Source organism: Vidua chalybeata, chromosome 20, assembly GCF_026979565.1.
Source record: "Vidua chalybeata isolate OUT-0048 chromosome 20, bVidCha1 merged haplotype, whole genome shotgun sequence".
Taxonomy (NCBI): Eukaryota; Metazoa; Chordata; class Aves; order Passeriformes; family Viduidae; genus Vidua; species Vidua chalybeata.
The window spans coordinates 9115312-9141660 of record NC_071549.1 but is presented as its reverse complement, the minus strand read 5'-3'; the positions used below and the strand labels follow the sequence as shown (position 1 = coordinate 9141660).

At 58.2% G+C, this 26349-nt stretch overlaps 1 protein-coding gene across 1 annotated transcript; it reads left to right on the top strand.

Annotated features, from left to right (window-relative positions):
• The first annotated feature begins 2577 nt into the window (after positions 1 to 2577).
• Positions 2578 to 12458, top strand: TBX2 (T-box transcription factor 2). The gene is made up of 7 exons (XM_053961546.1): positions 2578 to 3073; positions 3794 to 4061; positions 6525 to 6671; positions 7818 to 7894; positions 7972 to 8141; positions 9388 to 10001; positions 10847 to 12458. The coding sequence occupies exons 1-7, from the start codon at positions 2709 to 2711 to the stop codon at positions 11291 to 11293; spliced, it is 2088 nt and encodes a 695-aa protein (XP_053817521.1). The 5' UTR covers positions 2578 to 2708; the 3' UTR covers positions 11294 to 12458.
• The last annotated feature ends 13891 nt before the right edge of the window (positions 12459 to 26349 follow it).

Sequence of the window (26349 nt, the reverse complement as noted above, 5' to 3'; positions counted from 1 at the left end):
CCGGTCCCCGTTGGTACCCCGGTCCCCGTTGGTACCCGGTCCCCGTTAGGCCCTCATCCCCGCAGCCCCGCCGGCGGCCGTCGCTACGGAAGGTCGGGGAGACGAGGCTGCTCTGGATCGGTTTTATTCTGCGGGCGAGGCCGCTTGCGGCGTTACAGCGGTGCGGGGGGCGCGGGCGGGGTGCCGGCCAGTGGCCCGGAGGACAGGTGACCTTTTCCCGCGGGGACACGGCTGCTCCAGGCCCAGAAGGGTCGGGCCCCGCGTCTTCCCGCGGAGCAGAGGGCGAGGTGTCCGCGGGAGAACCGTCCCGGCGTGGGGAAATTCGCCCCGAGGCAATGAAAGGCTCCACTTTTTCTTTGGGGGGGGGGGCAATTGGAAAAAAAAAATACAAGCAAGCCCCACTTTTGCCAAAGCTGCCGTCAGCAGTTTTCCACGGCGGCGAGGAAGCAAAGTCCAAATTGGGTTTAAATTTCAGTCCCCGTTGCCCGTTCAATGGTCAGCGGGGCACCCCCCGTCGGGCGCGGTGCGGGCAGAGGTGAACCTGCCGCGGGACGCGGGGCAGGTGGAGATCGGCCCCGAGAAGAGCCCGGGGATGGGGGTGGGCTCGCCCGGGGATGGGGATGGGCTCCGCCGGGGGCTGCGGGCGGGGGTCGCTACCAGCAGGACGAACCGGGGCGGAGGAATAGAGAGGAGAGGTCGGGATGGGAAGGGGACACCCGGGGGTCTCCGCATCCCACCCTGCGCGGGGAGCAGCGACACAGGGCCACGAGGGCTCCGAGCTGCTGCGGCCGCGCCTCGCTTCGCATCCGCGGAGCGGGAGGGTCCGGGGGCGGGGGAGGACAGGCCGGGGGGCAGAGGAGTGGGCCGGCCGCCACCCCCCCCGTCCCGCCTGGTCGCAGCGCAGGCGGCGGGGCAGGAGCCTTGGAAGGATGGCAGGGCGCTTTTTGAAGATTTGGGGGTAAATATGAAGTGACAAGAGACGGGTCTTTATTGTGAGGGCTCAGCCGCCTGGCGCCAGGGCCCTCTTCAGCCACCGCGGCCCTCAGTTAATCAGCGCAGATCTCCAAACCGGCCTCTCCGAGGGGACACCCACCGCGCCCGCCGCCCCCCCGGGCCCCGGCGCGGCGAGACCGGCCCTAATCCCTCAGCAAACAGCCCCGGAGTGTCCCCCCTCCTCCTTATCTGCCTCCCCCCGCCCGGGTAAACAGCCCCTCCGGCCGGGCACCGCCGCGCTGGCCCCCGGCCGCGTACCCGACGCGCCTGGACGGCGGGGTCTGGGGATCTGCGCCTCCGCCGTGGGCGCGGAGCTGCGGGCGGAACCCCCCCGCTCCCGGTCGGGGCGGCTGCCGGCAGGGTGGGGGGGCGACGGCTGGGAGCGACTCACCCGCGCTGGAGGTCGCCGCTCGGGGCCTCGCCGCCGCCCGCAGCTCTCCGCCGGGCCGCGCTTCCGGCGGCCGCCCCGTCGGCGCTGCGCGGCTGTGCGCGGCTGGGCGCGGAGCGGCGGGCGGGGCGCGCCCCACCGCGATCCGCTCTCCAGGATCTGTCGTAAGGCGGCTGCCGCCGGGCTCCCCCGGCCTCTCCCCCCTCCCCGGCCCGCCGCCCCCGCGGAGACCGGCGGGGGCCTCTGCCGCCGCCCCCCGCCCCCGTGGCTCCGCTCCCCGCTCCGCCGAGGTGGCTCCGCGCTGGCCCCGCACCGGCGGCGCAGCCGGGGCTGACCCGGTATGCGGAAAGGAGCCGGGGGTGGGATTTCGAGCACTTTTCTCTGTCATTGGTTAATATTTTATTCTGTTGACATGTTTTCTTACTGCCGATGCTTCCGACACCTTCTTCTTTTCTTTTTTTTTTTTTTCTCCCTTTTTTTTTTTTTTTCCCTTCTTCCCTTCCTCCCTCCCTCCGCGCCCCCCGCCCCCCCGCGCCCGGAGCTTGGCCGGAGCTGTCAAAACCCCGCCTATGCAGATCCACAATTGGTCTGAAACGCGTAAAATCAGCAATCAAGGGGGCTTGGCTCATTAGCGGGCGGATCAGAGCAGGAAGGACATGTGAGATAGTCACAGTTTTACAGAGATCAGGACAAGATCTCACCGCTCCCACTCGGCTCCTTTGGCCATGAGCAGCCCGAGCCCCAGCGCCGAGCGCGGAGCGCGGAGCCGGGCCGGCCCCGCCGGGGCGCAGCCCGGGCCCGCGGGGGTGTGAGGGCAGCGCGGCCGCCTCTGCTCCGCCGCGCCCCGCGCAGCCCCGCGCAGCCCCGACCCGGCTTTTGTTTCTATTTTAGTGTCGGGAAGGACTTTCCTGGGAGGGCTCGTTCCCTCGCTCGCTCTCTCTCGCTGCAACAACAACAACAAAAAATAAGGACCTACTGTCTCCCCTCCGCAGACCGGGAGTCCCAGGAGCCGGGAACTGCCTCGCTTTTCCTTTTTTTTTTTCTTCTTATTTTTTATTTTTTCTTTTTTTTTCCTTTTTTTTTTTTTTTTTTTTTTTTTAATCCCGAATCTAGTTCGGCTGATTTTCGCCTCTTTTTTATGCTTCTTTTTTTTTTTTTTTTTTTTTTTTTGGAGTGTGTGTGTGTTGTTGATTTTCCTTCCTCTTCCAGAGACTCGAGCGAGTTCGCTGGGCAGGAGAGGGGAAAAAAATAAAACCCAACAAATACACACACACGCATTTTTTGTAAAGGGAATCCCTCTTTTTCTCCTGGATTTGTGGATGCACCGATGAGAGATCCAGCCTTCCCAGGGACTGCCATGGCTTACCACCCCTTCCACGCACCCCGGCCGGCTGACTTCCCCATGTCCGCTTTCCTCGCAGCCGCCCAGCCGTCCTTTTTCCCGGCTCTGGCTCTGCCTCCGGCGGCGTTGGCGAAGCCCATGCCGGACCCGGGGCTGGCCGGCGCGGCCGAGGCCGGGCTGCACGTCTCGGCCCTGGGACACCACCACCAAGCCGCCCATCTGCGCTCGCTCAAAAGCCTGGAACCCGAGGAGGAGGTCGAGGACGACCCCAAAGTAACGCTGGAAGCCAAAGAGCTTTGGGACCAGTTTCACAAGCTGGGCACCGAGATGGTGATCACCAAGTCCGGGAGGTAAGAGCCGGCCCCGCGCAGCCCCCCCAGCCCGCCCCGCACCTGCGCGGCCGCGCAGCGCCCTCGCCCCTCGCTCCATCCCTCTTCCCATCCGATCCCGTGAATTAACGCGGGGAGTTTCGATCCCTGGAGTTTTTCGGAGATGTTTTCCCCCCGCTCCTCCGATCTTTCCCGTCACCGCTCCCCCCGCCTCGCATTATTACTTTTCCGAGCGCGATCCCGAATTAAATTCGTGCACGTTGATTGAGCACTCGGAACCCGCCGCTCCCGTTGTTTACGCCGCTTCCCGCTGCTTCCTTCCCTCCTGCCAAACTTTCCCCACGTCCGGGGTCGTCCCCGGCCCTGCCCGTGGCCCCGGGCCCGGGGGAGGCAGCCCGAGGTGCTGAGCGAGCGGGTCGGCGAAGGGCAGAGAAACGGGGAAAAACAAGGATATGTTTTCGCCCCTTATTTCCCGAAATGGGATTTTTGAGCTCTTTCCCTGCTTTCTGCCACGGTGTGGGCAGCACAGTGGGATGAGAAGAGGTGGGAGGTGAGGAAGGCTGGGAACCCTCAGCGAGCCAAAGTAGAAGATGGTGGTTTGGGAGCAGCAGCCGGGGCCGGGCGGTGCCGGGGGCTCGGTGGGGCCGGGGCCGGGCGGTGCCGGGGGCTCGGTGGGGCCGCAGCCGTCGGGGGTCGGCGGCGGGCGGGGGCAGCCCTGTACTGCTCTGGGTCTCTCCGCAGGAGGATGTTCCCCCCGTTCAAGGTGCGGGTGAGCGGCCTGGACAAGAAGGCCAAGTACATTTTGCTGATGGATATAGTGGCGGCCGACGACTGCCGGTACAAATTCCACAACTCCCGCTGGATGGTGGCTGGCAAGGCCGACCCGGAGATGCCCAAGCGCATGTACATCCACCCCGACAGCCCGGCCACGGGGGAGCAGTGGATGGCCAAACCTGTTGCCTTTCACAAGCTCAAGCTCACCAACAACATCTCGGATAAGCACGGCTTTGTAAGTGCGGCTGCGGGGCAGAGCGGAGCCCCCCGGGCAGGGACCCCGGGTAGGCGCGGGGTCTGCCCGGTGCGGGGTCTGCCCGGTGCGGGGGCTGCCCGTGATCTCCCCGGAGAAACCGCGGGGCTTTAGAGCCTCCTCCAGCCGGGTCGGGCTGAGCGGCGGGGCCTGGCCGGGCCTTGCGGTGGCCTGGCTGTCCCGCAGCCCCTGGTCGTGCCCGGCACCGAGGGGCAGCTCCCGTTCTCCGGGGGAAAAAAGAGGGTTGGGCTGCGGGCAGCCTCGGGCTCCCCTCGGCTCCCACATCCCCGGCCTCTCCGGCCTCTCCTGCTGCGTCTTGCCAGCCTTCGAGGCTCTGTGGGGAGAGGAATTTTGGGAGGTGGATGTGCGGGGCCGGGGCCGTGCGGGGGCTGCAGCGAGGGCAGCCCCGACGGGCCGGTGGCCGGACAGGGGCTGTGGTTGCCACCGGGACCGAGCGGAGCCGGGGCCGGCGGCACCTGCGCTGGGTTTCCGCAGCCGGGAGAAGGGCTGGAATCATTGGCACCATCTGCCTCTGAAAACCCCTGTTTATATCCCTATTGATGGTATCTGCATCACCTAAAAGAGGTAAAACAAAACGAAGGAATTAAGCCAAAAAGCTACGAACCAAAATAAACAAAGAAAGGAAAAGGAGAGAGGGAGAGAGAAAAGAAAGACAGCGGAGAGCGTTGGCCATTTGCAAGAGACCCGCAGAAAGCCGGGTCAGAACGCGAGGGGAGCGCGATCCTGCGGGAATGCACGGAGGGGGAAATCCCAGCGCCCCAGCCAGCTCTCCTTCCTCTGAGCGAGCATTTAGGGCGATAAAGGGAAAGTTCATCGTGCAGCGCTGCTGATACGGTAATTAGCGGGGAGCCGGGCCCGGGCGGAGCCGCGGGGCAGCCGCGCTGCGGGAGCTGCGGGACCCCGCTCGGGTGGGGAGCTCAGAGCAGCTCCGCACCTCCCGGAGAACTTTCTTTCCCCTCTCTTTTTATTTTTTTCCCCTCTCTATTTTTTCCACTCTCTCTCTCTTTTTAATTTTTTTTTTCCTCTCTCACTTTCATTTTTTTCTCTTAAGGCAGGAAACAGCGTCTTTGTTAAATAATACATTGAGAGGTTATTTATAGCCAGAAAAGGTAAATCGATAGAGAAGGAGTCTTAAAAATACCTTTTTTTTTTTTTTTTTTTTTTTTTTTTTTTTTTTGTACTGGTGAAAAACTAGTTTGATTCAGCGCTTTTAACGGTTCGCCTCCTTCAATTAAAGATTTCTGGTATCTGTCGTTGTCCAAAATCCGGACTGTTAAATCTGCGAGATGAGGGTTTAGCCAGTGCCCATCTGGTCAGAGAGGGATGATTATTTTTTTTTAAAGGAATGCAGATTTGCACGCCTGAATGAGACTTTTTGCACCATTTTTATGATAAATCCCATCTAGATTATGTCAATATAACAGCGATCCGTCAGTTCATCAGCAGGTGATTATTGCTTGGGTTAAAAAAAAAGGGGGGGATTTTTTTTTATTACCTTCTAAACCGAAATGAAGTGATAATTATTTAGCCATTTGGCTGACGTTATTTGACAATAATTACTCAAGCTTTCACCGTCCCTCTACGAATTCTGGGCAGTGAATTCTGCATTTCAGTCCGACCACAGCAGGTTGGGGAATTATTTAAAAGCTATCGTGCAGGAAAGCAGGCAGCGAGGGGCAAGGGGTCGGAGCGGCCCCAGGGGCGCGGCTTGGGGTGTTCAGCCGCTTCCAAAAATCCTCAGCCAAATCGCGAGGAATTCGGGTTTTATATTAAAAAAAAAAAAAAACCAACAAACCAAACTCAAAAAAAAAAAATAAAACGAAAGGGTAGAGAACGGCTTTGAGTGTTGGCGAGGCTTTCAGACACCTGGCTGGGGGGAAAAAAAAAAAAAGTCTGTTCCTTCTGCAACGTTGCTCCGAGACATAAATTTGCTATGGCTCGTGGTGAAACGTTCCTTTCAGGTCGCAGGAGCTGGCTGGGGCTGGCACCGGCTCCTGCCGCCCCCGACACTCACCCAGAGCCTTTTAACATTATTTTTTTTTGTGGTGGTGAGGGATAGTAATTTATTTTTAAGGACGGAAATATGAAAAGCGGTGAGAAACGTGTCGAAAAGTCGCCTCGCGTTTGCAGGGTTGTAATAAAACTGGGAGATCCCTTTTGCTGCTTTATTGCCGTGCTTAACACCCGCAAAGATGCTGTTCTGCCTGCGTTCCCTGACCTCCTTCTTTGGGGACAGATCCTGCAATGGCATCAACAACAAAAATAAATCTCCTTCTCTGGCATCTGCCGGCATTCCTTCCTCACGTGAATTTCAGTGCTGTATTTTTTCGGGTTGTTTTCGGGAGAAAAGGGTTTTTTTTAGGGAGGGAGCTGGACGCGTGGGGCTGACGGCAGCCGCGGGCTGTGCTCTCTCGCCCATCCCAGACCATCCTGAACTCCATGCACAAGTACCAGCCCAGGTTCCACATCGTCCGGGCCAACGACATCCTCAAGCTGCCCTACAGCACCTTCCGCACCTACGTGTTCCCTGAGACCGACTTCATCGCCGTCACTGCCTACCAGAACGACAAGGTACGGCCGGGCAGCCCCTGGCCCTGTCCCTCCCCCTGTCCCCGTCCCTGTCCCTCTCCCTGTCCTCACCCCTGTCCCATCCCTTACCCCGTATCAGGGTATTTTTGTGCGTGTGCGTGTTGGCGAGGATATTTCGGGGCAAAAAGCAGCAACAGCAGAAAGGTTAAACCTCAAGCCCTCAGAGTAGGATGCACTCTCACACTGCTTGTATTATTATCGCTATTTTTAGTGTTAAATTTAATGCTGTTGTCAATATTTTTATTATTACTGTGTAATAATTCTCTCAGGGAGTTTGTTGCTCATTTCTGGGCCGTGGGAGTCTTTGCTGCAGGCCCAGGCAGTGAAGAGCAGCATCAGGCCTGGGCAGCCTCACCAAGAAGGTGCCCAGGGCTCTGGAGGAGCCAAAAAATAGAGGCAGATAAGCTAATTTTAGTTGCTTTCGTGATTTAGCAAGTGTCACCCTGTGAGCAGACAGAGCCAGGAGAGCGCGATGGGGAGCAGAGAGCCTCTGCCGTCCCCTTCCAAGAGTCGTGTGTGTGTTTTAACCCAAAAGCTGACCCCCACCTCCACCCCTGGCTCCTGATGCTAATTGACAGCTCCGTCTGAGGGTCCTGGTGGGCTTGTTTCCCTCGTAAAGTTTATGGCGAAGAGTCACAATCGATTAAAGAGCACTTTGTCTGCTCGCCCGCCGCAAGCTGCGCGGGCCGGCCGCCGGCCGTGGGCCCCGTCGGGCGGGGGATGCTCGGGCCGGGGGATGCTCGGGCCGGGGGTCGCGGCGGGGCCGGGCAGCCGGGCCTTTTCCAGCGCCCCTCTCGGGGCCGTGTTTCAGGGCCATGCATTATTGAGCGCCCTGATGTCGCCGGCCCCAGCAGCCCGTGGCAGGGAGGGATAAGAATAGCTTTTAACCAGCGCCGCGCAGCTCAGTCGCCATCTTCCCTCCGGGGGGCCGTGAAAAATAACTTCCTATCATTAAGACGCTATTAATAATTCAAGCCCAAACCTCAGCATCATTTTTAATAAAGCGTGCGGTGTGTTAACGCGGGTTCCGCAGCCTGCGCCGCGCACCCCGGGCTCCCCGACGGCGGCGGGGAGGGGGGGGCGGCCAGGGCTTCACGCCGCCCCCTCTCTCCTTCTCCCCGCTCGCAGATCACGCAGCTGAAAATCGATAACAACCCCTTCGCCAAGGGCTTTCGGGACACGGGCAATGGCCGGCGGGAGAAGAGGTAAGGGGTGCGCCCGTCCCCCCGGCTCCGCGCCCGCGGGGGCACGGCCGGTGCCCGACGCTGCCTCTCGCCCGCAGGAAGCAGCTCTCCCTGCCGTCCCTGCGGATGTACGAGGAGCCCTGCAAGCCCGACCGCGACGGCGGCGAGTCGGACGCCTCCTCCTGCGAGCCCTCGGCCGTGCGCGATGCCCTGCACTCGCCCGTGGGTGCCCTCCCCAGCCCCCTGCGCCTCAAGGGCAGCGGCAGAGGTAAGGCAGCAGCCGCGCTCCCCAAATGTCCCCAAAGGTTCTGCTCCCTCGGGACTGCTGCGTGCTGTGAGCGGGCAGCAAGGCAAAACGCGGGGGAAAATAAAGATGGGGATGCGCGCAGGGGAGTCCAGGGGTCGAAAGGATAAAAACAGAGGAAATGCAAATGGCATTCACGAGTTGCATCGTTTTTCTCTTTATGTATTTTCTTTTGGATATATATTTGATCCTCTATACACCTGATGTCTTGTATTTATATAATACAAGAAGAAATGGCAAATGTGCTAGCCACGTTAGCCCGGCGTGCCCTGCCTTCCATGGGAATCTCACGCTCCCCTAAAAAAGAGAGAAAAAGAGAAAAGAAAAAGAATTAATACACTTGAAAGAGGGAAAAAAAATGTTGTAATGCCAGGGCTTCAGGCTGGTAAATGAAAATAAACCAGCATCTCCCACGCTGCAGTTGTTCGATGCTGGGTTTTGTCTTGCCGCACTATCAATCTGCTCTTTAAACTTCCCACCAACTCGATTCCCTGCAAACCTTCATCAAAACTGCAACCCCCCGCCCCGAGCTGCAGGGAGGGTTTATTACACCCCTCTCCACTTTCAAAGGCTTCCCCGAATATTTGCCCCAGCCTGGAGAGCTTCACCTCACCCGCACCAAAAGGCTTTTCTCGTTTAGTGGAGCCGTTCAGGCAGGGGCTCAGCTCCCCTCGCCCTCGCCAGCCCCTCGCCTCACATCCCCCTGCCTCCTCTGAGAGCTCAATGGGGTTTTTTTAAATTAAATCCCTTTTTAGGGAAGTCTGTACCATATTCCCAGCCTTAAAACTGCCTCTTTAACCTGTCTCAACCTGCACATTTGGAATAAATCCACGGTGCACTGGAAATCAGCTCCATGTAATTAAATATATGCAGGACCATTTCCTCCCGCGCTGTCCACTGCCCGCTCTCCTCATCCTCACTCCGCAGCCTGCTTGGACTTTGCAGCTAAGTAGAGCGATGCTGTAACAGCTTCTGGTTCTCCATCAAATTGTTTTTCCTGTCTGGCACAGCCACAGGACGTGCTGCTGTTAATCCCCATTCCCCAGAGTGACCACAGCACGAGGGCCCATTTCTGCCCCCAAAATGAGTCTCTCCCATTAATAACGATCGCAGCAACCTCTCCCTGACACCAGGGCTCTTGCGAGTGACCCCTCCCTCGCCTCCCCTGGGTGCTTCTGCTCTGACCCTCTGCCCCTCCATCCCCTTGCAGAGGAGAAGCCGGGGGCCGACAGCGACGCGGAGGTGGAGAAGGTGCCTGAGGAGCGGCCGGTGGCAGCAGCCAGCCCCAGCGCGGAGGACGCGACGCCCCGCGGCAGCCCCCGGTGCCCGGAGGAACGGAGCAAGGAGAGGCACAGCCCAGAGAAAGTCAAGGATGGCGCATCCCCCCGAGAGGGTCCTGGTGAGGGCCTGTTCGGCACACGGGGCCTGGAGAAGGACAAGGTGGAAGGAAGGAGGAAAGAGACGGACCCAGGCAAGAAGGACACGGAGGGCGGCGGGCTGGGCAAGGAGGCCTTCGCCCCGCTGATGGTGCACACGGACAGCCCCCCGCACCTGAGCACCGGGCACCTGCAGAGCCTGGCGCTCTCCGGCCTCCATGGGCAGCAGTTCTTCAGCCCGCTGGGCGCTGGGCAGCCCCTCTTCATCCACCCAGGACAGTTCGCCATGGCCCCCGGCGCCTTCTCTGCCATGGGCATGGGACATTTGCTGGCCTCGGTGACCGGCGGGGGCAGCCTGGAGAACGGAGCCCTCTCGTCCGCCCCGGGCGCAGCAGGGACGGCCACCCCCTTCCCTTTCCACCTCTCCCAGCACATGTTGGCCTCTCAGGTAAGCCCTGTGTCCCCATCCTTATCCCTGCTGTCCAGTTGGGCCCTGTAATCTCTTCTTCATGTCCTCCGAAAAAGTTCCCTGAGTGAGCTGAGCACTTTGGGGATGTAGGTCACACCTGGCCAGTGTCACCCCCAGTGTGGGGACATGCAGGGTGGCCCCATGGCAGGGAAGGAGCTACTGGTGCCCCCAGCCTCCCCCAGGCCCTCTGCAGCCCACAGGGGCAAGGGGTGACACACCCCTGAGATGTTACCAGATTTGGCTCAGGCAGAATGCAGAGGACATTTTGAAGGCAGCTTCGGGGGTGATTTGAGGAGGAATCTCGATTTTTTTTGCAGCTGCTATGGCTCCTCCATAGTCAAGGGCAGAGTCAGGAGCTGTGGCCCTGCCTGACCTGGCTGTCCCCATCCAGCAGCTCCCCATCTTCCTGTCAGCTCTGAAGCGCTCCCACAGCGCCTGCGCTGGTGTTGCCTTTCCCATCTCCTCTGATGGAATACACAGAGATGCCTTTGAACTCCCCTAATTTATCCATCCTGCTTAACAATGTGTTTTAATGAGGTTAAGGGGCTGCCATGCTGCACAGGCAGTGTGTGGGGAGGGGAAGGGGCAGATCTCAGACAAGGGTTTGTGCTCGGTGTCACCAGCCTGGCTCAGGATGGGGCGGATGGGGCTGTACCCCTCCCTCAGCCCGTTCCACACGGATACCCCCACGCTCTGCTTTTAGGGTGGCACTGGGCTCTTCCATCTTTGCCTTGTCTTTGGGAGCGCAGCTGTGGGGGGACAGGCAGGAGGGGGGATTCAGCAGAGCGGCAGCACAACTCTGACCACTCTTTCTCTCTCCACAGGGAATCCCGATGCCCACCTTCGGCGGACTCTTCCCCTACCCCTACACCTACATGGCAGCGGCCGCAGCGGCCGCCTCGGCCATGCCGGCCACCAGCGCGGCCGCCGCGGGGCCGCTGTCCCGCAACCCCTTCCTGGGCAGCAGCCGGCCCCGCCTGCGCTTCAGCCCCTACCAGCTCCCGGTCACCATCCCGCCCAGCACCAACCTGCTGACCACCGGCCTGCCCGCCAGCCTCAACCCCGGCTCCGAGGGCTCCAAGGCCGGCAGCAGCCGGGAATCCAGCCCCCTGCCCGAGGTGCCCCTGCACAAGGCGGGCAGCCAGCGCCCCGCTGCCTCCCCCAAGGGCTCCCTGAAGGAGTCCCTCAATGAACTGCAGAACATCCAGAGACTGGTGAGCGGGCTGGAGAGCCAGCGGGAGCTGTCACCCGGCAGGGAGTCCCCGAAGTGACCGGCGGGGCGGGCAGCGAGCCCTCCCGGCGGGGCGGAGAAGCACTGGTATTTTGTACAGCACAGCATAAATATTTATTGTGGAGCGAGGGCTGGGAGCGGACAGGGAGCGGGGTGCTGGAGCAGAGGGACCCCGCCGGCCACGCGGAGCCACCACCCCAGAGCCAGGAGGGAGCAGTTGGAGGGCAGGGCTTGCCCACCCCTTCGGCTGTGGGGCTGGGAGCGGCTCCCCCCATTCCAGCGAGGCCACGCAGCCCCCAGGACCCCCCCAGTTCCCCGCTCCGGGCACTGGGCAGCTCGGGGGAGGGTGAGGAGCTGGTGCCGAGACACCCGATGGACAGGGCGGCCCCTGCCTCGGTGTGGGGGTGAGAGGGGCCAAACCCTCATCTGTGCAAGGGGAGGGGGAAGGAAAAAATAATTTAAAAAGAAAAAAAAAAAAAAAAGAGAGATAAAAAACTGAAGATGGAAACCAAACCGCCTCAGCAGCCGCCGCCGCACAGGGCGGGCACGACGGGGGGAGCCTCGTGGGCACCTGGGCAGATATTTATGAAATAAATGGTAATTTGTGTAAATAAGCTATAAGGATCCCAGAATATGCAAATTGGTATTAATTTATTCAGAGTTGTACATTGGTGTGTACATAATATTTAGAGTTTAACTCCTCGCATTTAAGTTTTTTTCGTTTTTTTTTTTTTCATTTTACATGAACATATATATTGTAAATGAAAACTATCTAGCTCTTTGTGATTGAAGGAGATATCGGTTTCTCTGTGTTTTAAAATATTGTTTATCCCGCCTGTTCTCTAGGACAATCATGTGCCACTGATAAAACAATTTTTGGAGTCATTAAAACGAAGATTTCAATCCTTTAATGGACTTTTGCAAGAAAAAAAAAATAAACTAACGAATCCAAAACGTAACTAAAATACTGTTGCAGTGCGGGGTATAGAGAATGCAGGAATAAACCTCAGGTTTTTATTTTTCACTCCAGAACAAAAAAAAAAAAAAAAAAAAAAAAAAGTATAATAAATTTAAATATCACAGGACTGTGCTCTATATTTGTTTTAAAATAAAAAGATACATGATTTGCAACGTGCTGGTTACTCGGGTATCTGTCTGTTCAGTTTTGATGAATTCTCACATCTTTCAATAAAAAAAAAGTCTACTCGGAGAAGTCCTGCCGGCTCCCGCCTGATTCATTCCCGCGGCCGCTCCGCCCCGTCGGGGCCGCCGCTGCTCCGCAGGTGCGCAGCGCTGGGAGCCGCCCCTTCCGCGGTGCGCGGAGCCTCCGCGGCTGACGGGGAAAGACAAAAACGCCCCGGGCTGCGCGGCCGCGGCCCCGGCGGAGCGCAGGGCACGACCCGCCGGCTCTGCCCGTCGGGGTTCGCTGCCTCCCGGGCCTTCACTCGCCCCGCCGCGGGAGGGGCGCGGCAGGTGCGCGGGGAGGCACCGGGACCTTCCGCGGGTGCCAGGCTGCCTCCGCTGTCCCCGCGGCGAGCCGGCGAGGCAGAGCCGGGGCCGCCGGGACCGGCCCGCCGGTGCTGCGGGGAACCGGCGGGGAGCGGGGAGCGCTGCTCACACCGGCAGCGGCGGGGATGGAGTGAGCGGGGCAGAGCCGCGCCGGCGGCCATGTGGAAGGGGTGACGGGGAAGGGATGACCCGGGCGCGCCGGTGCCGTCCGGGATGGTGACGGAACGACCCGGGCGCGCCGGTACCGTCCGGGATGGTGACGGAACGACCCGGGTGCGCCGGTACCGTCCGGGATGGTGACGGAACGACCCGGGCATCCAGTACCGTCCGGGATGGTGACGGAACGACCCGGGCATCCGGTACCGTCCGGGATGGTGACGGAACGACCCGGGCGCGCCGGAACCGTCGGGGACGGGGCCGCCGCGAGCCGCGGGCTTTAAATCCCCCCGTGTCCCCCGGCGCCCGGAGCCGGTCGCGGCGTCGCGGGGCGCGGTCAGGGAAGAAGGAGCGGCGCCTTTCCTCAGCGGTTCCCGTTCCCCGCGCGGGATCTGCGCGGGGGCGCGGCCCCGGGGCTGAGGCGCAGCGCCGGGCGAGGGGCGCCCTCTGCTGGCGCCGCCGCGCGGCCCCGACGGGACGGGCCCGGCCCCTCCGCCGCCTCCCCCGCGCTCCCGCTGCTGCGGGAACGGGAGAGGGAAGGGGCTTTGAACCTCCCCCAGTGACTGAGGAGAGTCGCTGGGTGGGTTCCGCGGCGTGGGGAGAGGAGATGCTGCCTCTGTGGTTATTTCTGCCGGCAGGGGGACCGGCGGGGTGCTTCCCAGGAGGAGGGAAGTGTGGTGACTAAAGTCAGGCTTGCAGGATTATTTCCGAATAAACATGACTCAGGGTGAGCAGCCATTTAATGGGCTCTGTGTTTAGTGAGGGGGCACAAGCTGTGCCAGTGTGGGGGCTCCTCTGGCCCCTTCCCTCTAATCCATCCGTGCTGGATTTAGGCAAAGGTGGTTGGGAAAATCACAGTGGGGACGTGGTGCTGGTGCTGCAGAAGATGCTGGGGCAGCCTCACAATGGGTTCCCGCCATCCTGGTGGGTCAGGGACAGCCCTGTCACCCATCCTGGAATGGGGACCAAGCACTGGTGCCAGAGGGACATCCCAACCTGCCCCCTGAGCACAAAGCCGCTCTTTACTGGGGAGGGGAAAAGTTTTCTGTGGGTTCATGATAGTGACCCTGAGGAACAGTGCCCAAAGGCAGTGAGCACGGCCTGGCCCCCCCCAGCCAGGCTGTTTCAGCAGGAGCCAAGCTGCTCCACGCCTGCCCTGGCCTTCCCCAGGCTCTGAGAAACCCTATTCAAGCAGCTCGATGAGCAGCTACCGATTAGTCACGCACTGTGCTGGGATTTCTTTTCCTCAGCTAGGAAAAGGCGCTGGGAGGCCCCGCGGGGGCACACCCGGCACAGCACCCCCGTGGCTCTGCTGCTCTGCACCTGGCAAAACCCGGCTTGGCCATGCCACTGTGGTCACTGTCCCATCAGGAAAATAAAGTTCTGGGTGTTCTGGTGGTGCCTGGAGCCGGTGCCTTACCACCTACACGCTGGCGCCGTGTCGCCAGAGCAGTGAGGTCCTCACACACCGAAATCTTCACTAGGTTAGTGCCGAGTTCTGGATTTCTTCAGCTAAACGCACGAGGTGTTTGGCCAGGCACTAAAAATAGCAGAGCTGCCCTGAGGGCTTCGTGGGCCTGGTGGACAAACGCCGGCTGCCTTGGCCGCTGAGCTGCCGCGCAGCACAATAGCGCTGCTGGAAGGGCTCCATGGGCGGGTGTTTGTAAACAGGAACGTGAGCTCATGCCAGAGCATCTCGCAGCCCTGCGGAGGGGGAACGCTGCCACGGCTCTTGTCCCTGTGCAGCCCAGGGGGGCTCTGCAGGACCCCTCGCCCCTCATCTGGGCTGCTGGCCCTGTGTTTGTGTGTTGCCCCAGGGCCACTGTGCATTTTGGGTCATGGGTGTGGGGCAGAATAACAGAACCAAAGAGTGGTTGGGAGGAATCTTAAAACCCTTCTTGTTCCAAGCCCCATCCAACCTGGTTTTGAACACTCCCAGGGATGGAACAGTCACAGCTTCCTTGGGCAAGATGTGTCAGGGCCTCAGCACCCTCACAGGGAAGAACTTCCCACCAACATCTAATCTGAATCTCACCACCTTTAGTTTAAAATCATCTCCTTTGCCTTGTCTGTGTAAGAAGTCGCTCTCCATTTTTTTATAAGCCCCCCTTAAAAACTGAAAGTTGCAGAAGGGGCGAGGGTCTGAGAACGATGCCATGGAGCTGGGCACGCCGTGGTGCCAGGATCCTGCCCCACACCAGGAGCTGCTCCCAGCCCAGGGCCTGTCGCTGCCACACACAGGATCAAATCCCCCACTGGAACTTTTCACCGAGCATCTGCCAGTCCCAGTGCGAGCGCGGGGTGCGGCCGTCGGGGAAGGGGAGCCCCGGACGGACGGAACGGGCGGCGGGGCGGCAGCTCTTTCTGTCGGGCTGGCGCCGTCCTGCCGCCGCGCTGCCTCCGCACCCGGGACAAAGCGGAGCGGGCCGAGCCCCGGCCCCGGCTCCCAATTAGGGCCCCGCCGGCCCCGCTCCCCGCGGAGCGCAGGGGCGAGGGGGCCGCAGCCGCGGTCACGGCCCCGGAGCCCAAATTACCCGCGGGGCCGCCGCTCTGTCTGCGGCTCCCGATCGCGGATCAATAGACAAAGGGCAGCGGCGGGGCCCCGGCGGGCTCTGCACGCACCCGCCCCCGCTCCCGGCGAATCCTCGCCCCCATTCCGGCCGGACATCCCCGCGCACCTGTGCGCTCGGGGCGGGATGCGCGGCCGCGGCTCCGCACCTGCGGCCGCACGGGATTTATGGGGCTGTGGGGTGAACCGAGGTGTGGAGTCCAGTCGGTCTCTGGCGGTGAGAGTTCCCCCTGCCTGCTCCAGAGCCCCTGGACCCTCTGCCTGGGTCCTTCCTCCGGGCACTACCTTCCTTCCACCGGGGCATCTCAAAGGCTTCTTAGCCCCACTCCTCCGGCTCTGGCCCATTATCCCCGCGGGGGCACGGGCACTGTCCCGGGCCGGAGCTGTGGGAAGGACGCAGCAGCCGTCCAGGCTGCCACAAGGTTCCCAGAGCTACTTTGATCCGTGTGGGTGTCTGGGGGGCGGAGGGGAGGGGGGGCAAAGACATTATCAGTGAAAAAGCAGCTGTTTATTTTGATACGGAGCCGGTTCTTAGCCGCAGGCACCGTTTGCTCCGTCCTTGCTCTTCAGGCAGGGTGGGAAAGGGGAAAGGGGAGGCTCTCGGTTTATTCCGGTTGTTTACAGCGGCGGGTGATGGCGAGGGAGAGCCAGGTCCGTCGCCCCTCGGCGCCCGCCTGGGCCTTTTCCCAAGCCTTCCTCGGAGCCGCGCCGGGAAGGGAGGAGGCTCTGCTCGGGACATCCGACGGGATGGAGCGGAGGCTCCCGGCGGGGGGAGCCCAGCTGCCCCCTCCGCTGCTCTCCTGGGCGGGGGGGGCACACCGCTCCCAGCCCGCGCTTCGGGCCAGCGGCACGGGACCGGCACCGCTTGGTTGTGAGGTGGCAGGAAAACCCAAACCCAAATCCAAACCCAAACCCAAATCCAAACCCAAATCCTAGCCCGGGCTTTTCCCTGCCCGCGACGCGCCCCAAACCCGGAGAATCCCGGCGCTGTGCCGGGCTCGGCCGCCAGGTGGCGCAGCGGCGCCGCGCCGAGGGGCGGCCCCGGGGGCGCGGCCGGGCCGGGGGTCCCGGGGGTCCCCGCAGGGTCCCGGGGGTCCCCGGAGGGTTACGGTGGTCCCCGGAGAGTTGCCTGGTAGTGCAGCCGCTGCCGGGGGTCCCCGAAGTGTCCCGGGGGTCCCCAGAATGTCCCCTGGTGGTGCAGCCGCTGCCGGGGGTCCCCGAAGGGTCCCGGGGGTCCCCGGAGGGTTCCCTGGTGGTGCAGCCGCTGCCGGGGGTCCCCGCAGGGTCCCGGGGGTCCCCGGAGGGTCCCGGGGGTCCCCAGAAGGTTCCCTGGTGGTGCAGCCGCTGCCGGGGGTCCCCGAAGGGTCCCGGGGGTCCCCGGAGGGTCCCCTGGTGGTGCAGCCGCTGCCGGGGGTCCCCGAAGGGTCCCGGGGGTCCCCGAAGGGTTCCCTGGTGGTGCAGCCGCTGCCGGGGGTCCCCGAAGGGTCCCGGGGGTCCCCGAAGGGTTCCCTGGTGGTGCAGCCGCTGCCGGGGGTCCCCGGAGGATCCCGGGGGTCCCCGAAGGGTTCCCTGGTGGTGCAGCCGCTGCCGGGGGTCCCCGGAGGGTTCCCCGGAGGCAGCAGCGTGTGCAGGTGGCACTATCAGTGCTCCCAGGGGTTTGGTTTCCTGCAGCCCGCAGGGGTGGGGGTTCTGTGGCAGGTACCCCCCAGATCCTCCAGTCCATGTGTCCCCTGTGTCCTGCCACCCGCATGGCCATGTCGCACCGTTCTGAGGGCGTTTGTGTGGGGGTCTGTTCGCTTTTTCTGTTCATGTAAGCAGCCACCAGGTGGATTGTCGAGGACCTGGCTGGACCATTCCCCACCTTTGTGGGTTCTGCCCAAAACGTACCTACTACACCTCCAGAGCCCCCTGGAATGCAGGGAATACTCACTCCCAGGTGCCTGAGCCCCAACAAGCAGCCTGAAGCAGTGATGCTCTGTGTTCTGCATGGAAGGACTTCCATTGCCTGGGGAATTAATGGATGAAATCATGCAGGAAAGGCTGCTCCTCTCCTTTTGGCATTGCTGGAGCTGGCGACGTGAGCACAGGTACATCTGTCCTTTGCTTCCCATTGATTCCTGTAAATGGCCCTTGCCTCCGGCCCTGGGCCTGGCATGCTCAGTAATTCTTTGGAAATAAGATCTAATTAAAATGAGACAGCGCTGTCGAGGGACTGCCTAATTGTCTTTGCAAAATGACTTTGTGGAGATCCTGGCTCGCTTCCCAGCAGAAAGGTGTTGTCAGTGCAGAAATCCTGTGTGGCTAGGGGGAATCAGTTAAAGACTTTTGGGAAATAATTCCCCAGGCTGGGAAATAATGAGCTGGTGGAGACACTGCAATGTTGTTGTCCCTGGGCCAGCTCGAGCTGTCCTCCCCTTCCAGGCCTCGGGGACACCCTCAAAATGGCTTTAAAAGAAGCCAATTCCATGTGAGGTTCAGCCAAGGCCGATGCCAACAGGAATTCCTGGGATTTCCCTCTACTGCCCCTGTACCCCTGTCTGCCCACACCAGGGAGAAGGGGCAGGAATTTGGCACTTAAAGCCTCAAAGGCATCCAGGATCCTGGGTGATGGACTCAGATGTGCCCCCAGCTCCGAGCTCACCCCACCCCAGAGATCCCACTGGGCCCCGAGGGCTGGCACCATGAGGGTGCTGCGAGGGGAGGGTGTCACCAGCCCCCTTTGTTGCTACAGAGCCCCTCATCCTTGGGACAGTTTTGGGACCAGACCTCTCCTGGTCTCCCGGCCAGCAGGAGAGCAGCCGGCCTCCACGAGAGGGAGCGTTTGCAGGGGTTTTTGTTCCAGCTGGGCTGTTTTGGTTTTCCCCCGCTGTTCTAAAGCACAGACCATCCCTCTGGCTGGCTGAGCCCTTTGCCTGCATGAAATGTCCGTTTTCCTGGCGTGGGGGAGAACTGGGCAGACATCTCAGCTTCCCTGGAGGAGTTGTCATGTTGTCATAGTGCCACGTGCTGTGCTTTGGGGACACGAGGGGATGCTCTGCTCCCTCCCTGGCTGGGTGGCAGGGTCCTGTCCCACGTGAACAGGAGGATGCTTTCCTCCTTTTGGGATTATCAAAAAGGAGAAGCCCCTCTTACTGGGGTGGCTGGGGTGTGTTGTGCTTGGTCTTGGTCAGGTGTGGGGCAGGGCATGAGCAGCCAAGCCAGCAGCAGCCCCCACCATGAGGAGCCCTGGATTGGGCTTGACCAGCTCCCCTAGGCAGGGATGGCTGGAAGCACCCTGACCCTGGGATACCCCAGTGGGGTTCCTTGTGTGGGGCAAAAAATGGCTTTGGCAGCTCACACACTCAGCCTGTGGCCTGGGGTGGTTTGTTGGGACCTCATTTCAGGACAGGGGAGGGATCCCACCCCCCCATCTCACTGCTCCCCTCTGCAAGTCACTTTGAGACTCCCCCAATGCTTGTGATCCTTCTAGAATGGGAACGGGCTGTTTGTAATTTCCCAAGTGACTGCTACAAATCCAAGGCCAAAACTCCCACTTCTGGGGGCACAGGATCATGTCCGGGTGCCTTGGTGGCCACATGAGCTGTGGGTGGTTTGGAAGGAAGATGCACAAACCAGCCCGAGGCCTGGACGTGGTCCTGCCTCCCCCTGCCCTCCCTGCGTGTCCCCGGAGCCTGGGAGAGCCCAGACTGCCCTATCTGCAAATTGCAGAGCAGATTATCAGCGAGCACATCTGAGATTAAAGACCCCTCTTTATGTCTGGCTCCCCCAGAGTCGGGGAGGCCGGGGCTGAGTTCGGTGCAGACTCTTTGGCACCGCGGGGCTGATTGCTGGGGTAACCTTTTGCTTGGCTGGGAGAAGCGAGGAAGGCTCAGACAATTTTCAACCAAGGAAAGGGAAAAAAGAAAAAGAGACGGGAACACGCAACAACAACAACAACAGTTTATTCCAGCAGGGTGGTGGGAGGAAATTCAGGCACAGCTCTGAGAAGCTCCCAGTTTGTGTGATCTGGGGCAGGGAGTGAGTTACTGGGAGGGTTTGTCCCTGTGCTCTTCTTCAACAACCATTTGGTGCTGGGAATTCTTGATGGAGAACCCAGTGAGAAGCCCAGAGGGGGTGGATTGGCAGCTGCAGGATGCAGAAGAGCCCTGGGGCTGCTCCTGCTTTGCTGTCCTGGCTGCACTGCAGAGCTCACACGGGTGCAGCACATGAATCACAGAGCCTGGTGCTGTGCAGGGAGGGCATCCTCATCAAAACAGAGGGAGATTTTTTTTTTTTTTTTTCTGGGAGTGCTCTGAGGGTTCTGCTTAGGAGAAATGGCAAAGATTTCTCTGTGTTCTCCCAAGCAAAATGTGTGCCCAGCTGCTCTGAGCAAACCTCAGGCTTTGGAGGGTGTGCAGCCGAGACCAGCCCAGAGCTGGGATAGTCCTGGCCAGCCAGAGTGGCTTAACGGGCTTAGAGCAGCGTAGTTCTTATAAACAATCACATGAATTAGCACAAATCTCATTAGATCCGTGCTTCTCCTGGTCTCCTGTGTTCCTAATGCCCCTCACAGGGGGTTCTGTGCAGGCGACGGGCGAAGAAATTCTTCCCAAGCAGAAAAAGCCGTGGCATTCTGGGTTTGCTTTTCTCAGAACCATTTCCATTATGCTTAATGCACAGGAGAGCAGAAATCTAATAGGTAAAAAGCCACTCAAGGTCCTTGGGTATTTTAAACCTGATTTAAAGTTTTGGCTGCTCTGTTAGAGCAATGATTCAGCTGATGATGCCCTAGGGTGTCTCCCCTGTTGAGCAACAGGCAGAGAGTGATTTCTCTGCTCTGATGTGCCCCAGACAGCTCTGCTTCCCCTTGGCTCTTGCTCTTGGCTGCCTGGTGGCCTGGCACCGTGGGGAATGGGGCTGGTTGGGCACGGTTTTATAGCACGTTCCATTCGGGGTGTAGTGGAAGAGGTGGTCAGTGCTCAGAAAACATGGCAATAGTAGATTTAGCCTGGAGCGCTTTGGGGAAGGGAATTCTTTTTCTCCTGTTGGTTCTGTGCATGCCTGCTGAATGCTGCCCACTCCTGGGCAGTGCCACCCTCCAGTCTCCCATTTCTCCTCCCAAATCCCTCCAAGAAGCAACACAGGAGTGTCCCTTGCTCCAGAACCACAGCTGCTCCTGGGGTGAAGCACCTCGGCTGCTGCTTCAGGACCAGGCTTGGGCTCCTGGGAGTCGTGGCAGGAAACAACACAGGACCTTTAATGATTAAAAAAAAAAAAAAAAAAAAAAAAAAAAGTATTTTACATCTCTGCTGAAAGTCTGTTGCTGCTTCACCTCTCGGCAGAGGAGAGACGTGAGCAGCAAAGGACCGGGACGGGCAGCAGAGCTTGAGAAAGCAGCTCCCCAGGGACTCGGTCTCTGGCGGAGCAGCCCGGGATAAGCGAGCATGAGAAAAGCAGGCTTAGCCCTCCAGTCACCCTTCAGATGAGTTTCCGGCTGCTTTTCGTCTCACTCCGAGTTTAAAAGCCATCTTATTCCAGCCCTGCCGCTGCCGCCAGCCTCGGCAGAGCTTCAAAGCGGGGCCGTCTGTGGCGGCCCGGGGGAGCGGCCGTGTCCCCGCGGCACCTGCCAGCCCCGGGCTGCGACACTGCCACGGGCAGGGTCTGCCCTCCAGCACCGCCCTGCTCCGGGATCTGCTCCCTCTGTGTTCGTGGCTGCTCTGGAAAGCGTGGGGGGACAGGGCTGTTTGTGGGGGACACGGCAGAGGGGCTCTTTCTCCAGTCCCTTCTTGTCCCGCTGGTGAGCTCAGCCTTGCAGTGGGATCTCTGCTAAGCCAGGGACCAGTGACCTCTTGGAGTTTTGCATCCCCTTTTTACATTCCCACTTTCCAAAATTTCCTCTTCTCCCCTGCAGCTCCCTGGTGTGGCTGAGGATGAGCACAAGTGGGCTGGTTGGTGACACCACTGTCACATACCCAGTGTCAGGGGGACACAAGGTGTTCCCACAGAACATGTTTGTGGGGTTTGGCAATTGCACCACCTGGAAACAAGAGGGAAACAAGAGTGTCCAGCAGAGCTGTGACTGTGTTGACCATCAGGGTGGTGGCTGTGGCTGTCACAGCTCGGAGGATGCTGGTGGATCACCCCCATCACAGAGGGACCATTGCCTGGAGCACTGGGATTCTCCTGCATCCAAGTGACGGCTGGGAATGGGATCTGCTCCTTCCTGGATCGTGCACAAGTGATTTCACCCCACCTGGTGCTCTGGGCAGAGGCTGGAGGCAGCACCTGAATTTGGCTCCAGGAGAGACAGCAGAGAGCAGAGGGGCCAAGCGGTGTCAGAAGCCCAGGATGAGCTGCAAACCTCCCTGATGGAAACGTGCTGCCCAGCCTCTTCTCTCCCTGGCTTTTATTTGTTTGCCAAGCCCCCGGATGTGATTCTCCATTTTCCCCCAGAGTTTTTGCTTCAGCGGATCTGTCGGGAGAAGTGCACTTACTGCTCGGTGACAAAACGCGTTCTCGAGATGGAAAAAGCTCTTTTCAAGGAAAACATGACATTTCAATGGAAAAGTACCTTTGCATGCTGTTTCTAATTTTAAAGCCCTGCCTTGGAATGCTCCCATGGACTTTGAAATCAGAGCTGGCTCTTATGCTTTCCAGGTTTTATCCACCTTTCCCTATATAATTTCAAATTGCTCCCTCTATTAACGAGACAATTCTGCCTTGGTGGATTTTGCATAGACTGCTTCCAAAGCACAGTTTCCCTTATCCCATCCCTTTTTTTCTGTGTTTTCTTTCCCCCAGCTCTAGACTATAAATACCTTTAGGCCAGACTGTGGGAACTGCACCAAGCCCCGTACCTGGCTGATGCCTCCTCAATGGATGAATGAATGAATGTTCTTCCCGGTATTGCTCCGGACTGAGATTAACTCTTAAAGCCACATGCTACAAATTAATGCATCTGCTCATTCCTAAAGCATTTCATCTCCCTTAAACCTGCTAGCATTAATTTCCCCCTGTTAATCTGACCTGTGCCATGAGGGAGGAATGCTGGTGGGCTTTTTCCCCCTCCGTTCTGTGCAGCCCTGGTTTGTCCTCACCGAGCTTAACTTTTAAATCAGAGGAGCAAAACCAGCCGTGAGCCAAGTGCTGCTGGAGCCAGCAGAGGGGAGGCGAGAGCAGAGATTCTGCCTTTCCCGTCTTCGCAATAAATTTCGGGGGAAGGGAAAAAATGGCTCGTGGGTTATTTCTGTTAATTTCCCAAAATAAGAGCAGCGCAGTCGAGCTGATAACGGCAGTTATCAGTATCAATAGCAATCGATCCATGGCAGATCAGCAGGGGCAGATGAAGCTGAGGGGCAGGCAGAGGCTGGAGGGTTTTTCCCATCCCTCATCCCTGCTAGAGCCGCGTATCTCCCGCGTTTCTCCCGCGTTTCTCCCGCATTTCTCCCGCGTTTCTCCCGCATTATCACAGTGCAGCTCTAGAACCCCGCAGTCACCCCCTCTCTCCCAGCTCTCCCATGAGAGGGGTGGATGCAGCATTAAACCACTGCCGTGGTGGCCAAATTTCCCTGTGAGGTCCAAGGCCACCTCCTTCCATCCCCTGTGGGGCCTGGCATCCCTCCCCTTGGCACAGTTTCTGCCAGCCCTGTCCCGCACGCTGGGAGAGCAGGGAATATTTACACTGGAAGATGCTATCGTGGGGCAGCTCGAGCTGTCCCCTGAGGTGAAGCACAAACAGGTTCACTGCAACGAGGTCACTCCTTTAACAGGTTTAAGTGGGTTTCACTGTAAAATGAATTTATTTCAACAAAACCTTTTTTGATAAATTAAACCAGCACTGCTCTGTGTATAATTTCTATAAACAATCTTCTCCAATGTTTACCTAACCTGGGCATGCAGAAACTCTCACACGTTAAATATTAGATTAAAAGAGGCTATGAAACCTTTAGATAATACCTTTTTTTCTTTTTCTTTTTCTTTTTTATAAGCAAGAAAGCCAGAATACCATGGGAAAACACTCTGCTGCTGTTGAGCTGAGGTTTTTGTGCCTTCTGCCAAGGGTGAAGGGAGACAAACCCCTCATGCTGCCGTGGCTTTGTGTTGGTTTTTGTGTTTCCAGGGCTGTAGCACGAGGTTCCCTGGACTTACAGGGTGCCAGCACCCATCCACACTCCCCCTGTGTATCTGCTGGCTGGTGATGTGATGATTTATCTCCTCTGTGATATTTGCAGGGTCCTGGGAAGCTCGTCGTTCAGAATTTGTGATTTTACCACAGAGCATTCATTAATTCATTAATTAAAGGCCTACAACCCCACAGCAGGTGCTGGCTGGGGAGAGCTGAGGGCTGTTGGGATTTGATGTGCCTTGGAGCTGTGGTGCTTCAGGCTGTGCTGGGTCATTTGCTGAGGGATTTGGATGTTTTCCCTTGACCTCCCTGATTGCAGAGCGCCCTGGAAAGATGGACTTGACTTGAGTGAGAACAAACTGTCCAGCTCATAAAAGAGAACTGAGGTGAGTGAGAGATCTGCCTGCAACAAGGCTAAAATTGGCCTGATGGGGATGTGTGGGTTTGGGGGAGTTTGGGTGAATTTGTGCTGTTCTCCTCCAGAAAGGAGGAAGGTGGCAGTGCCTTGGTCCTGCTCCTGCACAAAGCCTCAGCCTGGACACAGCATCACTTTTCCAGCTTGGCTCCATTGCCTCAACTCCTTCTTGGGCTGGACTCTTGCAGGTAAAAGTCTTAATCCCAAGCAAAGTCCTTGCTGCATCTGACTTCTCACTAAGAATCACCAGCCCAGCTCCCAGAGGTTATATGAAAATCAGGGGAACGTGCTTTGCAATTAAATACAGCTTAATTGGGTTGGAGGGAGGACAGCAGAAAATGTTTCTGCTGAATAATTCAGTATTTAGAGATACCCTCACGTGCTTGTCCTGCTCAGCTCTTCAGATCCTTGGGTGGGGCTTGGAGCAGCCTGGGATAGTGGGAGTGAGATGATCTTTAAGGTCCCTTCCAACCCAAACCATTCTGGGATTTTATGAAAGGAAAGGTACAAAACCACCCAGGAGACAGGAATGATGTCGAGTAGGTTGCAGCTGATGGACTCTGTGCTGTGAGAGTCCTCACCTGGCAAAGATGAGACCTGGGCAAAAAAAAGTGTCTTTTGTCACTGTCTTGAGTGCAAGTGCATAGAAACCCTTTCTGCTTTGGGCAGGGAGAGCCTGCAATGAGCTCATGTGTTACTTGAGTGTTTTGTGGATACTGGGATTGCAGGATCTGTCCAAAATATGTGTTAAAAATCAGCTTATCTTCCAAATAAACCCTCAAAAATTCCAGTATCTCCAAGATGTGCTTGGAAGTGATTTATTCTTTTTGCTTTTGGTGTTTCCCTGATGATTTTCAGCATTATTTTTTAATGACACTGTGTTCCCAGAGATCACTTTTGGTGGATAACACAGTATTTATGGAGAAACCAACAGCTAAATCTGGTTATCATTGATGTTGCTTATAAAATACACATAGCAACCAAGATACTGACCATGGCAGTAAATTGAAAATATATTGAAAACATAAAGCATTCTTCCAATTTATTAGTAATATAAAAAAATATATATTTGGGCAGGTTTTTTCCCCCACCCTTGATAAAAAGAAAGATATAGAAGCTGTTGTGAGGAAAGCTGTGGTAGTGTTGGTCCAGAGGCTGGCGTGGTGAGAGGTGTGCTGGGGTTTGTGGGATTTCAGCTAGCAAACAGCCCACTCTGGACACACTATGGGCACAATTTCATTGCCAAAGGCCTTGTGCAGATGCTGCCTCGGGTTTTTTTTGCTGATCCCCCTGGTTCTGAGGGGTCCAGGGAGCAGGTTTAGGAGGGTTGGTGGCTTTTGGGGTGGTGGCATTAAAGCAGGTGACTTTCCCCTGCTGGCTGCAGCCCCTGGTTCTGGTTGAGGTCACGCCTCTGCCCCCACAGCACTGCACAATTTGGGCACGTTGTGGAAGGGTTAACCCTGGCAACTGCTGGGTAAGTGTAAAAATATTAATAAGGCTGCTGCAGGTCACCCTAAAATGGGAATTTATGGTGGTAGTCAAAGCTAATGTTTGGGATCAATGCAACATCCCTTCTCAGAATGAAAAAATAAATTAAACAGACCATCGTACAGAGGGTATGTAACCAAATCAATCATGTTTATGGCATTTAATCAAAACTTGATTCAGTTAAATTTATTCCATATGATAGCCCTGTGCTTCCCAGGATGCACACCTTGCTGGTGAGGCTCAGCCAGCCCTGTGCTGCTCACCAGAGCCAGGGCTCAGCCCTGTGTCATTGCACATTAATGAGATTAGGGGTATTCATTTGTAGGATGCTCTGAGCAGCGGCTGGGGGGGTGTCTGTGCACCCAGAGAAATGATCACAGGGCTTTGCTGTGGAGAAATAATTGGTGTTTAGTGGCAAATATCCCAGTGACAAAGACCCCTGCTCACTGCTGGCTGTGTCTGGAGGGTGAGGTGGTGCACGGCCTCGTGGGCAGCTGTGGTGGGACAGATCCTGCCCCAAAGCCCAGGTGGGGCTGAGGGATGCAGCCCAGGCACTCTGGGTTATGCCATGCTGAAATCACACCCCTTGCATCCACCCATCCTGGCCAGATCCATCCATCCCTTCAGGAAGGCTCCTGCCACCATCCCACAGGAGCAGGCCCTTGGCTGCCTGCACCACCAGGCTCTGTGTTCCCATCCTGCAAGGAGGGTTTGATCCCACAGACCTTCCTTCTCCTCCTGGAAGTTGAATATTAGAATTCTTCCTAGCTGCATATATAATTCACTACATTAATCTTCCCTTAAAACCTGCTCCTTCCACAAAGCCCCTCTGTATTGATCCAACAAAGACAATTA